The 16922-nt window shown below is 36.7% G+C and overlaps 1 protein-coding gene and 1 long non-coding RNA gene across 4 annotated transcripts in view; one reads left to right on the forward strand and one right to left on the reverse strand.

The window, feature by feature from the left end:
- LOC147832527 (uncharacterized) overlaps positions 1-16922 on the forward strand; it is an 845986-nt gene that overhangs the window by 371135 nt on the left and 457929 nt on the right. The gene's annotated exons all lie outside the window — the stretch shown is intronic.
- Positions 1-16922, reverse strand: part of top2b (DNA topoisomerase II beta) — a 95483-nt gene that overhangs the window by 38515 nt on the left and 40046 nt on the right. For 2 of the 3 annotated variants that reach the window (XM_087294865.2, NM_001045191.2), the window contains 10 exon segments: positions 9345-9455; positions 9162-9267; positions 8973-9082; positions 8796-8888; positions 7100-7214; positions 6811-6932; positions 5711-5859; positions 4887-5118; positions 2674-2808; positions 2367-2567 (listed from right to left, as the gene is read on the reverse strand). In XM_087294865.2, coding sequence (XP_087150991.1) covers positions 2367-2567; positions 2674-2808; positions 4887-5118; positions 5711-5859; positions 6811-6932; positions 7100-7214; positions 8796-8888; positions 8973-9082; positions 9162-9267; positions 9345-9455 — 1374 coding nt within the window. 3 annotated transcript variants of the gene reach the window in all.

A 16922-nucleotide genomic window follows, 5' to 3' on the forward strand; every position in this document is an offset into this window, starting at 1 on the left:
AAACCCAGCCACATTTGCAGACCCCTGGATAGTGAACTGCAAACCATCTTACAAAACTTATACAGTAGACTGTACCGTGTACAGCTCTCATTTTCATCGAGCTGCATCTTCGACTGATCCAGGAGTGTTTTTCGCCATTCGCGTCTTATCAAATTCATCCCATTTCATGAACCAAAATAGCGACAGGAAACTTGTGGACTTGATCTGTTGACAGGCTGGAGTTTGTGCAGTTCCCATAAACACAATAATATAGCATGATGATGATAAATTACGCCAAAACTAACAACCATTTCTGCTATAAGCTCCTCTGCCCCACTGTATGCAGCGCACGTCTGTCAGATAAGTCCCGCTTTTGACGTCACCGGGGTGGTTAGAAAAATAAGCCGAAGTGGAAAACAGACAAATTTTCTTTATATTTGTGCCTTTGCACTTCATAAAACATTTTGGTAACACTTTACAATAAGGTTCATTAGTTAATGCATTTACTAACATGAACTAATCATGAACAACACATGTACAGCATTTATTAATCATAATTAAACATTTACTAATGCATTATTAACATCCAAGTCCATGCTTGTTAACATTAGTTAATGCACCATGAGTTAACATGAACTAACAATGAACAACTGTATTTTCATTAACTAACGTTAACTAACATGAACAAATACAGTACTAAATGTATTGTTCATGGTTTGTTCATGTTAGTAAATGCATTAATTAACATTAACTAATGAACCTTATTGTAAAGTGTGACCAACATTTTATTATGGTATTTTATGGTATTATAGAGTACTTTCACAAACGATTTTACCTTTTTTTGAAACAGTTTTTTAACCTACAATATGCTCTTTAAAATGAACATGGCTTGGCATTAAATAAATTGCTCAAATGATTTTTTTCGTACTATGTATATTCAAGACAAAATAAAAAAAAAATATTTTAAAAACATACATAGCGAGATGAAAGAAGCTGTCCATGAAAAATGAGAGCTAAAAAATATGCTGTGTTAAAAAAAAATAGAATATTAAAATTAAATGCTACTTTTAGTGCCATTTCTTTGAATATTTACTAGTTTAAAATTGTTGTTGAATATTATACGTTGTATTTTTTAACTGAACTGAATTTTTTGGAAGTGAATTAAGGTGAATATTGAATTTAAGCACTAAAAGGTGTGTGTGTAAACAGTACTGAGGTTTGGTTCGCATTGCCAACAATAATAATGATTCTGTTGGCTTCATTGGACATGGATCTTCAACATGCACTAGGTTGGTATGCTGCCAAGAGTGATGTGGCCAGGATGAAAATACCAACTACCACAACCTTCTTGAGGCAATGTTTTATCTTTCCCTGGAAGATGGGATTGAAAAGATGGCACCTTTCAAATCCAGCATTGTGATTGGATGACTGTGAGGTGGTCACATTTGCATAGTTATTGTCCACAGTTAAAACTATTTAAAAGTATTGAAATATTTTACATGCATAATTTATTTTTCTTTGGGGAAGGCCTCATGATCCCCCATAAGAGCTAGAAGCACACTTGGAAGCATACCATTCCAGTGCATGCTGAAGGTCCATATCTGTCGCCACTAGCTTGCATGGTTTGGAATCTGTAGAACTATGCAGCGATGGGTTGCTCTTTAGTTTTTGGACTCTCAGTAGTGATTATTAAACAACATTGAACTGAGCTTAACTGAACTTAAACTTTGAAAAATTAACGACACCGTTTCAATTTATGATCTTTTATGTGAAGCTGCTTTAAAATAATCTACATTGTAAAAGCACTATACAAATAAAGGTGAAAAGTTGAAAAAAAGTGATGAAGCCAACCGAAGACCATAATTAGCAAATAGCAGAGATGTCATCCCGTGGTCCCCAAACAAGACCCCCTAACCCTAGGCTCTACCAAGAAATTCTTTCCACAAAAATGAGAAACAAACTGGTCACAAAGGGCAGCCCTGCTGGTGTCCAACATGCACCAAGAACAAGACTTATTGCCAGCAATGAGATCCACACACTGCTCTGTTCATACAGGGATCAGACAGCCCCCACAGAATGCCATGAGATAAAAAAAAAAAATAGAGAAATACATGTGTGTGCACATGAACAGTATATTTTCAAAAACTCTGTTTAAAAAATCATGTTTTTTACTTGTGTGCTGAGGAAAACAATTGCAAAAACATGATTTATACCAAATCAAAACATTAGTGCCAAGAGGAATTAAATTGTATGATGTTAATGACATTTAAAACTTAAATTTTCATAAACATCCATTTAATGACAGTGCTCTTAATGCTAAATAACCCTGAATAGAGTGTGAAATTTTGTTAGCTTGAATCAGAAGCATTAGAAGGGAAGGCACGTACCATGGAGTTACAGGTGAGTGATGACTGTAATTTGAAGACCTTGTGAAGACCGGCTGCCTCTGCCTGTGCCAGTTTCTCCTCTGTCATGCGCACCACAAACTTCACAGTAGTGTCAGTGTGGTATTCCTTATAGTCGCTGATCAGAGGAGGGGTTTTATCTGTTCCTTGGAGCATGGGCTCCAGAACTGACTCTTTGTAAGCCTAAAAAAGAAAAGAAAATAGATTATATAAGATAATTCCTGGACTCTTCAGTACAGCATGATTCTAATTAATACATATTTCATTAAAACAAGACAAGTGACCTTACCTGAGTCCATGTACGAACAGGAAGTTCACTAATCTCGATGGTATTTTTGTCTAGCACGGACACTTCTCCACTGACCAAATACTGGTTTTGTCCCAGTTCATGAATGGTACCTTTAAAGTTCTTGTAGCTGGGAAGCTAACAAAACGTGAAATAAATAGAATGAGCATTTCAAGTTTAAACCAAACTTGAGCTTGATGATCAATACATTTTTACAGAAAAATGCACACCTTCAAACTGATACAAAACAATTGTATTTAAAGACAATAATACCCCTTATAATAAGGAAGAAATATTAGTATACTTCTTTTAAAAAAGTAAATATATAAAATAAATAAAAAAGCAGTCTACCTTTTATGTACTTCTTTAAATGTATTTTCTTAAAAAAAAAGAAGATTAATGTTTAGAAGTTTAAGAGTATTATTAGAATACTTATTTTAAAGAAACAAAAAATAAAGTATACTTTCAGTTTGCTTTTTATAAACTTCTTTGAAATGTACTTTGGGTATTTCTCAGAAACATTGAACTTAAATATACTTGACTTGTACTGACAGAAAAGTTTAGTATATTTTAAATACTTGTTCAGTGACAAATACTTAGTAGTATATTTTAAGTATACTTGGATTGTAGTTGTTTTTACTCTTGATTGAGTGGCCTATTTATATTATTACATACTCCTCTGGTTTTAGAGATAAAGCTAGCCCTGAACCTAACCACATGTTTGAGCTGTCTGAAATGAAAATAGTTGAAGGGCCATATCGTAAAATACAACAGTGTTATTGTTTTGCCTAAAGATGCAAATGTTTTTCTCTAGTGTTTTATAACATCTATTTGAATGACACAGTTTAACTAAAGCCTACACCAGTGGAAAAATAGTATTCTTATTAAATAAGATTCAAATCTTGTTTTAAAAGTATTTTTAAATTTTGTGTTTGGTATATTATAAGAATTGTTAGCACATTGGGGCAAAGTCTATCTGCAAACCAAAATCAGCAAACCATTCACTCATTCATCTTCTTTTCGGCTTAGTCACTTCATTAATCTGGGGTTGTCACAGCGGAATGAACCGCCAACTTATCCAGCATATGTGTTTTATGCAGCGGATGCCCTTCCAGTTGCAACCCATCTCTGGGAAACACCCATGCACAACGGACAATTTAGCCTACCCAATTCACCTATACTGCATGTCTTTGTTCTGTGGGGGAAAATCGGAGCACCCGGAGGAAACCCACGCGAACGCAGGGAGAACATGCAAACTCCACACAGAAACGCCAACTGACCCAGCCAAGGCTCAAACCAGCAACCTTCTTGCTGTGAGGCGACAGCACTACCTACTGCGCCACTGCGTCGCCCATCAGCAAACTAAAATATAAGATGAAAAGATATTTGAAAAACAAAAAGAAAATACTGTTATTTGGGTCAGAGTCATTATTTGAAACTTGTTAATGTGTTGTTTTTATGTATATAGACGCACACACAATACAAACAAAACAGTATGACTTGAAAAGTATGAAAAAGCGAGCAGATATTACAATATATATTCCCTGTCTTCAGCCTAGTCTTTTTTTCATGCAGCTAACAGAAGCTATCAGACATAATTTTTAATCTTAGCTTATGCTATTTCTGTATCTGAATAACATGTTTGTTTCTGCATTCTCTAAGCATGTGGCAAGTATTTGTGCACTCCAATGCTTCATATTTCAGTGCAGAATAAAACAGAGATTAAACACAGGAACACTATTTGGGCAGCAATTGTTCATATTGTGGCTTTTCCTCCTTTCTTATCAACACGTGGCTGCAGAGACACCACATCAGGTGCACTGCTGGTCACCATGCTTTCACTTTGCACAGCTTTCAATTAAGGCATGGATTCCAACCAGGTCCTCTGTGCTACTGACACTTAAATTGCAATAGGTGTTTGTCCTCAGAAAAATGTTATGTCGCACTGGTTGAAAGTCTCTTCACATTCCAATATTAATGATGAAATTAAATGATCTACATGTACACTGCTCAAAAAATAAAGGAAACACTAAAATTACACATCCTAGATCTGAATGAATGAAATATTCTTATTAAATACTTTCTTCTTTACATAGCTGAATGTGCTGACAACAAAGTCACACAAAAATTATCAATGTAAATTAAATTTATTAACTCATAAAGGTCTGGATTTGGATTCACACTCAAAATTTAAAGTTTAAATTAAAATGTGTTACCATGGGTAGAGGATCCTGATGGTTGAGCATACGGTTGATGTTGTTGACAATCTCTCGTGGGTCATAATTGGGAATCTTGCATGCCCACCCAGTCCCAATACCCTCAGCTCCATTTACCAGTACCATGGGAATTATGGGTATGTACCATTCTGGCTCCACCTTCTGGTTGTCATCATATAGAAACTTTAGCAGACTGGAGTCCACAGCAGGAAACAGCAGTTTGGCCAATGGACTAAGTGATAAAAGAAAAAAATGTTTTCTTTTTAACAATTTTGGTGAGTGCGTGTGTGCCATATAGGGTTATAAATTCAATATTATAGTTATTAACATTAATGTTTATAACTATGTGATACTGAATGAACAAATCAAATGAAAGCAGGTGTCAAATGGATAAACCCTTTAATTGTTTGAAATACGTTTCTTAGAGGTTTTCAGCTTTCTTTGGATTAACTTCTTTTGTGTTTAACTTCTCATAAAGCTCATAAAGGTTTAAAACCTCTTGAGGGTGAGTACTTTTTCCTTTTTGGGTCAACTAACCCTTTAAGGTATTAATTAAACTGTCAATAAAAGCACTAGAGCTACTTGATGCCTATACCTACCTAAATGTACCTATATAAACAAAATTGATAACAATTGATAATGAACATAACTCATTTGTGCTTATGAATGTACTGATAAATTGACATAATTATTTCTAATTACTTTATAAGAATGGGCATTAAAACATGTATTAAAATATGTATAATATATATATAGGTGGATAAAGTGAGGGGGAGGCTGGCCCCTCACTTTGCAATTCATTATCAAAACGAATAATATCTTACCTAAGCATAGTAAAGATGTAACGAGGACTGGCAGCATCTTTACCCCCATTAATACGGGTACCGAACTGTCCGAGAGGCTGAAGGATGTTGACATTGTTGCTGCCGACAAAGTTCTGGGCCAAATTCACGATAGTCATCATCAGGGCTTGCTGCAGAACAGATATATTTTCTTGTAAGAACATCTTTCATTCTGTTCAATGTGATCTATTTCCAAACTCAATTATTACATATGATCCTTTATCATTTGTGGTTCTATTAGTTATGATTAGTTAATATATTAACCTTCAATACTTATACAGCATTTATTACTCATAGTTCAGTATTGCATTATTAAAAACAAACGTTATTTTTGTTTACATTAGTTAATGAGCTCTGTGAGTTAACAATGACAAACAATTAATGACTTTCATTAACCAACATTTGTCCTTGTATTTTGATCTTGTTTGATGTCTCGCAATTTCAGTCATGTTCGGTTTCAGTTTGCACCAGAACATCATTGGCACATTTGTGAGAGCATGGCTCTCACCATGTGCTCTAGTCTCGCATGCTGTTTTGTATCTTGAGGTTTCATTTGTGTAGAACGTGGCTCATGTTTACATGTAGTTTACGCCTATGTTCTTGTTCTATAAGCACATGGTGCTGTTTTTTTTTGCCATGTGCTCTTTTGACTACTGTCTAGTCCAGGGGTGACTTGACCCCTGGTTTAGCCACACCATTCATTTTTTCCTATTATTAGTTGTCTACTTGCCCTGCCCATTCTCTATCACCTCATGATTTGCTCCCTTTATAATCTTGTGCTTGATTCCTGAGCAAAATAGGTCATGCTTCTTACTTTGCTTATTTTTTAACTTAAATAAAAATAAAATTTCTTGCTTCCAGGAATTCTCACGGCATACCATCACCCCAAATTCTCACAGTTGCCATGATATCTTACAGTTGTGTAAAATGTGTTTTTCAAGAACCAAGCAAATAAATCAACCTTTAATCGGCACTTCACAAAAACAAACAAAAAATTGCAATTATTTACCCTAGTGATGACCATGGTAAAAAAATGGTAGAATGATAAAAGGTACAATGGTCAAGAATTTTTTGCTACAAACCTCGCCATGATGATATGCAGACATCTCAGCCACAGATCCGGCCAGCTGGGCCACTTTGACTTCTCTTTTATCGTTCCTTTTTACACAGGTAAACAACACCTTCCTCTGGCCTGGCTTTAGACCTGCATACAGCAGATGACATAAACATGAAGTTTAGAAACCCAGTTAAACCCAGGACACAGTTATTCCAAAAGATATAAATTTGCTCAGCTAATAAAAAAAACACACATTAGAAACACACAATCTTTAAGTTTAATTGATAAAAAAATACATAATTGAAAATACATACCATCAACAAGTGATGGAATTGAACGCTCATTGTCAGAATTGGAGAAGAGGATGAGTTCTTTATTGATGAAGTCATTGTAGGACAGGTGTCGTGTTGATGTGCCATACAAGTATTGCTGTAATGAGAAAATAAGAAAGTGTATCAGTTCATAAAATAATTCACTTTTTTGGAAAAATTCCCTAGCTTTTTTTTTGTTCTGTTATAATATATTTTACATGCTTTCTAAGCTTAAATTGTCGTACATTCTTGCCATTTTAGTTTGTAGACTGAAACCTCTGCCATTTATCTGTATCCACGTCACTTATGGGTGAATAATGCCAGAGCCGCACTAATTGTTCGAGCCATTTTCAGGCCTTTCTGTTGAGCATGGGAACACAATTATTAATCTCAGGGGCTTAAGAACCCGCTCAACAATGCTCAAAAAGCAAGCGACATAATATTTATATTTGTTTATTTGCTATAAATGTTTTCTTTTAGCAGGTCAAAATAAAAGTACAGTTCATATATCTGACTGCTTGTATTATTTATATAAATAATACATAAATAAAAAAAAATTATAAATGATACATTGTAATACAAGAGTTATGTGAAGAAAAACCTAAAATTGTTTTAAGTATTGTCAATGCACTGGGAATGTCATAAAATTTAATGTGGAAAATGTAACACAATCTAAATGTAAGCGTTTTAAAGGTTGTATATATCAATATATGCCGTTAAAGTGAGAATTATTAGTCCCTGGAGTCTTCTGGAGAAAGTCTTTGTTTTATTTGGGCTAGAATAAAAGTTTTTAATCTTTTTAATGAACATTCTAAGGTCAAAATTATTAGCACTATTAAGCTATATATTTTTTCAATAGTCTACAACAGGGTTTTTCAAACTGTGGGGCAGGGTGCCAGCACCTATTAAGTCGTGCACTCGAGTAAATTATGATGACAATTTTTATGCATTCACTAGAGTGAATATGATAAACGTTAGCTCCACAGCTAACTTTCAGGCACATGTAGAGTTAATGCATTCTAGTTAAACGTTCTAAATGTTTGAAAACCCCTGGTTAAACTATCGTTATACAATAACTTGCCTAATTACACTAACCTGCCTAGTTAACCTAATTAACCTAGTTAAGCCTTTAATGTCACTTTAAGCTATATAAAAGTGTCTTGAGAAATATCTAGTAAAATATGTACTTTTATCAGGGCAAAGATAAAATAAATCGGTTATTAGAAATGAGTTATTAAAACTATTTTGTTTAGAAATGTGTTAAAATAATCTTTAAGTTAAAATTAAAAATGGGGGGCAAAATAAACAGGGGGGCTAGTAATTCTGACTTCAACGGTATATGATGTTATATATATATATAACTGTGCAGCGCTAGTGGGAACGGAAAAATGTGCTCATTACTATAATTAATACATGTTGCTTGATTTGTTCAAAAACAAATAATGATTAATACTTACATTTTAATCAGATTTTAAGTAAATTAATACTTAAATACTTAAAGGTCTAATTAAAGCTAACTCCAGTGTTGCAAACAAATGACTAGCTACCTGTGCATGTGTTAGTACCATGCACATCTCAGTGATAATGACTAAACAATATTTCTGTAAATACCCATAAGCATAATACTTAATACGCTGTGTTTGCTTGAACAACTGGAAATACTTTTCATTTGACATGGAGTGTATAATGAATGCATTACCTCAGGAAGTCCATGCATCCTCCTTTGTCGTCTGTCCTCCATGAAATTAGTCAGCCACTCTTTCCTGTCATCCGTTTTCTTCTTGCTGAAAGCCTACAGACATTATGTTCAAGTAATATGCAGTTAATTATTGAACAAATGCAATACTTCATCAACATAATTAGTGAATAAACTAACCAGTGTAATGGCCGCATCATCTTCAGTACCATTGTACTTGAACATAATGCGATGTCTTTCCATGTCTGAAAAATATTCCTTCGCTTCTTTGCTTGTGCTGGTACCCAAACCTGACAAATATGTAAAAAACATTTAGCCAAAAACTGCCACTTGTTTATAAATGCAGACTAATAGAAACAGAAAACCAACCTTTGTAGTACTTTATGTGCCAAGTTTTATAACTTTCTGTATGCTTCTTCCATTCTTCAAACTCTGGTATGCTGTAGAATGATACTTCCTGTTTATTCTTACTGGCCTGAGGAAAGAGTTTTAGAAACAAGTATAAAAACCTGCACTGATAAACTAAACATTTTCATTGCACAATCATTATACCTTCACAATAGGTGTGATGAACTCCTCCAGAAAGGTATGCTTCAGCAGGGATGGCCAGTTATGATGGAAGAAGTTAATCAGAAGACCCTTTATGTGAGAACCATCTTGATCCTGTTTAGAAATAAAAGAGGAATAGGTCGTGCATGCTTGCTGTACAGACACATTTACTTAAAAGGTGAGGTATCAAGCTCATTTTGCCCAATATCATGTTAATCTTGAGTACCTATAAGGTAGTTCAGCATCCATAGTATCCCTGAAATGTTTTAGTTTTTAATACTCTAAGAGGAAGAAACAGCTTTAAAATTAGCTATTTTTTAAATGCAGGCAGATCTGAATACTGAGTCAACAGGACTTGCTGCAGAACATGTATATTTTTTTGTAAGAACAACTTTCATTCTGTGATATATTTACAAAATAAAATTTTCACATATGATCTTTGATAATTTGAGGTTCTATTAGTTATTAGTTGATATACTAGCCTTCAATACTCATACAGCATTCATTAATCATAGTTCAGTGTTTACTAATGCATTATTAAAAATCAAAGTTGTCCTTGTTAACATTAGTTAATGAGCTCTGTGACAACAGTCAATGAATTACTTTATTTTCATTAACCAACTTTTTCCCTTATATTTTGATCATCTTGTTTGATGTCTCTCTTCTGAGATGAGATCTGAGTACTGAGTCATCAGCATGCAAGCTTAACAGAGCTTCAGAGAAAGACAAGATCGCAAAAATTGCTTGCCAAAGGTCAAAAATGATCAGTGTTTTAAGTAAGGTACTATTTGAGGTTTGAATTGAGTACACATATTTACTAGTAAAATAAAATGTGGGGTTTGTAAAATACATACTGATGTCTATGGAAAATGACAATAATAATCATTTCAACATTGTCTAATGTTGTGTGTTACTCACAACTGATATATTATAACACATATATTTGCTGCGTCCCAAATGGCACACTATACACTATGCACTCACAGACTATGTATGTACTTTTGCACTTACACACTCAACAGCATAGTATATGTATGTAGTGTCATCCCAAATGCAACACTAATGTTTTTTTACTAAGCGGAAATTAAACCCATTTCCTAGATGACGTTTGACGGTTGCCAAATTTGTGAAATAAATGAACAAAGTACTAAATAATACCTACCATGAGTGTTGCCACATTCTCCATTCGGAGGCGCTATAATCACTCTGATAGGAGAATTTGCTTTCACAATCCAAAATAAATATTGTTATCCAACATGTGCACTCGATAACTCCGCCACTTCTGCTACGTGAGCAAAATTGCAGTCGTTGAGTATGTGTAGTGTCCAACATTACACACTTAATTTTACCGGTCGAATGAGTGCTTTTTTGAATTTTCAGTGTAAATGCACTACTTACACTTTATACAACAAAATGGAGTAGAATAGTCCATAAGTATGTAATTTGGGACGCACCTATTGTGACGAGTGTCCCAAGGAGATATAAGTATCGTCCTGGAGAGCAACAAGGAACACCTGGGCCCTCCTATTCACAACTAATCAGCACCAGCTACAAATCATTTAAGACTGGCTACATAAGCCACACAGAGAAAACCAGAAGCAATAACGCTTATTTTCTCTTTCTTTTCTCCAAACAGCAATTGGTGACTGATTGGCTTCCCAGACACTCCTCATAGGCACTGAGCACCCCACGAACAGGAGCACACCACCCACTGGAGCACCCCTTGGGATCTTGCACTCATTCACCCTTGATGTAAATAAGCACATCCTCTGAGGTCTAAACTTGGTTTTCTTATCGTGTGATTCTTCACCCCTATACACTAGTGGAGTATGTGGGCAAAAGCGTGAAGAATCACTGACACTTAGACCCCTACTCAATATTGAATAAAAAAAAGGCAAGCACTCCCTCCCCCTACTGAATAGATGAACTTCTCCAGCTACTCACTGTGGTCAGCATTCACCAGCAGCAAGTGGCCGAGCATCTGGCTGTTCGTCAGGACCAGACGCGCAACATGTTCTGCTACCAGACCCTTGGGCCAAAGCTAACCCCTTATGATAACACTAAATCCTACTTCCAAATGTTTGAAACCACAACTACACATGAAAGGTGGAATGTCGATGACTGGCCCCCCTGCTAACTGATGAGGCTCAGAGCACCTACTTTTCACTCTCCGCTGGTGCAGCTACCATCTTTCTGACCCTGAAATGTGAAATACTAACCCATATGGGACTGCCATCCACATGTGCGGCCCAACAGTTCTTTGAGTGGATGTATAAGCCCCATCTACCAGCCCACACCCAAGCGGTGGATCTCACATGGCATATGAGACATTGGCTGTTGGAGAAAGACCCAATGCCTAGTCAGGTAGCAGAACGGGTGGTCCTTGACAAATTGCTCCAGGCGCTTCTCCGATCCAATTGCCGAAAAGTCAGGATGAGAAACCCCTTAATCCCCCTGGAGCTCGCTGAGATATTTGAACTGGCAGATGTGACTCTACATCAGGAAGGAGTGAAATGACCAGGGTGAGCTGGAGGGCCCTCAACGACCCGTGAGCAGGCTGATGGCTCCCTCTCCACCTGATGAGTTCATGCCAACAAAAGTTCCAACACCCCCACCTCTCTGTCAGGCTGCATCATACACCAAGATCCACTCTAGAAGGAGCCCCAGAAGCAGAAGTCAAGATCAACAAAAAACTGTTCCAGGCCCTATTTGATTAAGTGTGTTTAGTCTCGTACAGGCAGTAATCTTGGCCCCCAGGCTGGGTCAAAGACCTTCCTGTCTACATGGACACCCGTCAGGTCCCTGCCTGCCATGTAACCATTTCAGCTGGCCCCAATGCCTGGCCAGTCGAGGTGGGAGTGGTGTGAGATCTGCCAGTTATCTTAACCTCAACCTGGCAGAATGGCCTGCTTTACTGGATAGCAAAGCTGAGGAGGAAAAACCACTGCTGGTTTTACCTCGCTTGAAGACCGAGGCGGTACTGGATCTGGCCCAATCCCATCCCATCTCAGGACACCTTAGGGTTACCAATATGGTCCAACAGATACAGGTTCTGCCAGGCCTGCTTCACATGCCAGCGAACCTCTTCAAGAACCACCTCCCTCCACCCCACTTGCAAACTAGCCGGTTGAATTAGATAATTTCAGATTTTTCATGGTTTTTACTAGAAACCATAAAAAGTGGTTATGTGCTTTAATACTGCACGGTGAACAACTGCATGATTTAATCATGATTCACACAAACCAACAACATATAACATGTTGGGTAGTTGTATAATTGTATACAATCTATTATAGTTGTATAATAAATTGTATAAATCCTAAATATGAAGTGAAAAAAAAAACATAACCAGACTATGAGAAATTATGCTACATAAAACATACTGGCACAAACCTAGAACAATAATGCAGATTCAATTATTCATCTCTGTGCAGATTAAAAATGCAAATTCATTCACTTCCAGCTGAGGAAGCATATAGAAATTTGGCAGTAACAGCATTCCCTTGGTTACTACTGGGGAGAACGTGGGGAGAACATGCAAACTCCACACAGAACCGCCACCTGACCCAGCCGAGGCTCGAACCAGTGACCATTTTGCTGTGTGGTGACAGCACTACCTACTGCGCCACCGCGTCACCTTTAGTTCATTTCATTGTGGTTTATTTTTAACTGCTGAAATTCCAAACACTGAACACCAATAATAGTGCAACATGATTTGTGGTACATTCACAGTTAAACATGTTTCTTTATTTGAGTCCTTGTAAGATGGAGTTTAGGTAAAGTGTGTGGTGCATATACAGAGTGTTCTGTCCGTAGTAGTGTATTGGTAGTATTTTCCTCCCGTTCTTGCTTTCTCTCTTTCTTGCTCTTTCTCTCCCTCTCCGTGCCTGTCAAATTGTTGGGTCCTCCAACACAGACAGCTGATTCGTCAGGAGACCGGTCCGTCATGATTGGGTGACTTGGCACGGCCACAATAAAAGGATGCCAGAAAGAGCAGAAGGAAGCGCACTTTCCTTTAATGTTGTTTTTGTATAATTTAAGTTTTATTTATAATTACATTTTAACAGTAAATTCTTTACTAATCTGAACTGAATCAGCTTTAACTTTAACTACACTAGCATTCTAAAACTAATTTCTTGTCTGCCAAATTTGCTGGAATGTTCCACAAATATAGTTAAAATATAGTTATGGATTTTTTTTTTCTTCAACTATGTTAAGCTGCTTTGACACAATCTACACTTTATTTTTTATAGTACAAAAAGCTCTATAGAAATAAAGATTAATTTGATTGGTCTTCAAAGTGTTTTAACAAATATAAATCCATAACCAAGAAACATCAACTTCATAGATGCCACCAAAATGATCTACCCTCAGCAGATTTTCTCAACATCTGTAGGGAGGTCGAATCCAAGCTACAGAATATCCAAGACTCATGGCTCAGATAGAAGGCAGATGAGATAGAGATATGCTGGCACACACAGCTCAAAGAATTTATTTGAGTCCCTGACAGCTATCTATGGTCCTCAGCCTTGTGGGTCATCTCCGCTGCTCAGCATGAATGGGACTACACTCATCACGGACCAAGGCCAGACTCTGGAAAGATGGGCACAGCACTTCAATGCAGTACTGAACTGACCATCATCCATAAATGACAAAGCTCCTGGCCCAGATGACATTCCTGCAGAGCTGTATAAAGCAGAAGGCACTACCCTCCACTTTCAATCATAGGACTATTCTGCAGGAGTTTAAGGATGCCTCAATTGACTACTTATATAAGTAAAAAGGTAATAGGCCTTTTTGTGATAAGAAATCTTACTCCTGTCAGTGGCCGGTAAGATTATAAGCAGGATTTTGCTTAATCATCTGATCAACCATCTAGAACAGGGTTTGCTGCCTGAAAGTAGGCCTGAACGATGAATCGATTTTAAACTGAAATTGCAATTTGAAAAGGTGCGATTTTTTAAATTATTTTGATTATCACTATGGTGAGGGAGGCGAGTGCGAGAAATTAAAACAATCCAACTAACGTTACTTAAAAAGCAGACAACTGTTACAGAAGAACCGACGAGCCCCTATTTCACTGCAATGAAGAAAATGAAAGCTGTGAACTCTCTCTGCTCTGCTTCTCTCTCTCTCTCTGAGTGTGTAGACCTTTCACCTGCTTGCGTGAGATAACTTTTTCTCTTCTCTCTCGGCTGTTACAGTGACTCTTGTGGACCCACACACACAAGCGTGTTACTCTGCAGCACGAGTTTTCTCCACAGCGTCTATAATGGTTTAGCTGTGATAACCGCACATTATAGACTCTATCCGCGGCCGTTTATCTGTATCCGCGTCACTCATCTGTGAATAACGCCAGAGCCACGCTTACTGAAAGAGCCAATCGCAGCCCTTTTTGTTAAGTGCAGGAACAAAATGAACAATCATTGGCGTTTAAGATCTCGCACGACAATACTCAAAAAGCAAGCAGGATAATATTTACCTTAGTTTATTTGCTATAAATGCTTATGTTGTTCTGTGCATGTACTTGTTTGAAACATTCAAAAAGAGTGTTTTCTTTGAGCAGGTAAAATTAAAGGTACAGTTCATTTATCTGACTCCTTGTATTAAAGGAAAAAAATGTATTCCAAATAATATATAGATATATTTATAAATGATACATTTTAACACAAGAATTCTTGTGCTTTGAAGTAAAATCTAGAATTGTGTATGTAAAGTATTGTCAATGCACTGAGAATTCCATGAAATCAATATGAAAAATGTAACCCAATCTAAATGTAAAGGTTTTAAAGGTTTCATGAATCTTTACATAAGATTTTAGATATAATTTATTAAATTGGATTAAAAAGATAGCTTTAAATAAACAGTAGCATTGTGTAGTGTTTTTTGTGATTATGCTTGGTCTTTCTTTGGTGCTGTTAAAACCACCACATCAAACCTGTCGCTGTTTTATGAAACTATATTCAATCTCAAATCACAATCACAATTTTAAATAGAGATTTGATTTTTTTCTCCAAATTGTGCAGCCCTACCTGAAAATCAGTGTGGCTTCTGTGGTGGATGCGAAATAGCTGACATTATCTTTGCTGCCAGAGCAAATTTGCTTATGAGCATATTTTCTTGCCCAAAGAAATTTATCACCATTACTTATCAGTTCCATGATACGATGATGGCTCAGGTACAGGATGATGGCCAGTTCTGTTATGCCTTTCCTGTAACTAATGGAGTAAAACAGGGCTGGTAACAACATTATTTAGTCTGATGTTTACAGCCATGCTGTAGATTATCCAAAGCTTGTGATAACTTCGGACTCACCATCAAAATCACAAAGACAAATCATGCACCAGCCACCCCCTGAAAAAACTCTGTCAGAGACCATGTATTACAATGAAGGGTCAGACTGAAAGCTGTAGACAATTTCAGCTATCTTGGCACCCCTCTGTCCAGGAATGAATTCATAGATGATGAAGTCACCTGCTGCATCATTAAGGCCAGTAGAGCATTTGGAAGATTGCAAGGCAATGTTTGGAAACACAGGGGCCCAGGGACCACCCAGCTGAAAGTGTACCAAGAAGTTGTGCTCCCTACCCTGATCTATGCATAAGACTTGGACATTCTACAGAAGTGTCCTGTCTCTTTAGATTGCTCAAGATCCCACAGAAAGACAAAAGGTCCTGAAGAAGACCCAACCCCCCTTACCTTTGGAAGATGTTTGGACTGAAATGGGGTAGGTATAGTGTGTCATATTGGAGTGATATAAACATAGCAGCTCTCTTTTTTACTTTTGTGAAATTTCAGCAGTTTTGAATCCCAGTGCAGTTATCCCCACCCACTTGTTGATTGACAATCACATATTTAGCATGTCTCAGTATTACTGCATAGCCTATATCTTGTCCACAAGGCAGGATTTGCAAATTAAGTTAATTAATTTTTATAGCATTTTAAACTACACTTTCTGAGCTACGTAATTACTACTGAAATCACCACAGTTGCATAGTGTGGATGTGAAATCAGGTTTATTTTTAACAATAATCTTTAAAGGATCTCTATACAGCAACAAATGTACTCATTTGATGGGAATTCTGTCACATTTGGCATGAGTAGATGAGCAAAACAGCATCTGTTAAGTGTGTGCATGTGTTTGTGTGTGTGCACAGTGAACATTATAACAGCTTTTATGTGTGGCTCATATTTTACTATATTATTTGAGACGGTGGGTCTCTGTTTCATTGTGTCTGAGTAGCTGTTTACTTTTTGCTGTTTTTATGCTGACATCTGACCCCGGTTTATCTTTTTCTAAAGGGAAAAGTACTAAGAGTGGTCAGGAAGAACCAGCGCTTTTTTATTTAAAACTGTTAAAAAAGAGCATAATAACCGATGGCATAAACAAGGTGTAAGACCAAAAGGTACTTGAGGGTCAGATTACAAGAATCATACACTGCTGCATTAGCATCTTCTACTCAAATACAGCTCAGACTTAAGTGCAACTTTTAAAGAAATATGAAGCATTGAGTGAAATAAGTAAAAAATCCCCAAATGCTCACTAAATACAAACCTAACAGATTACTCAGATCATTAGGA

The sequence above is a fragment of the Danio rerio genome, chromosome 19 (genome assembly GCF_052040795.2).
Source record: "Danio rerio strain M-AB ecotype USA chromosome 19, GRCz13ab, whole genome shotgun sequence".
Lineage (NCBI taxonomy): Eukaryota > Metazoa > Chordata > Actinopteri > Cypriniformes > Danionidae > Danio > Danio rerio.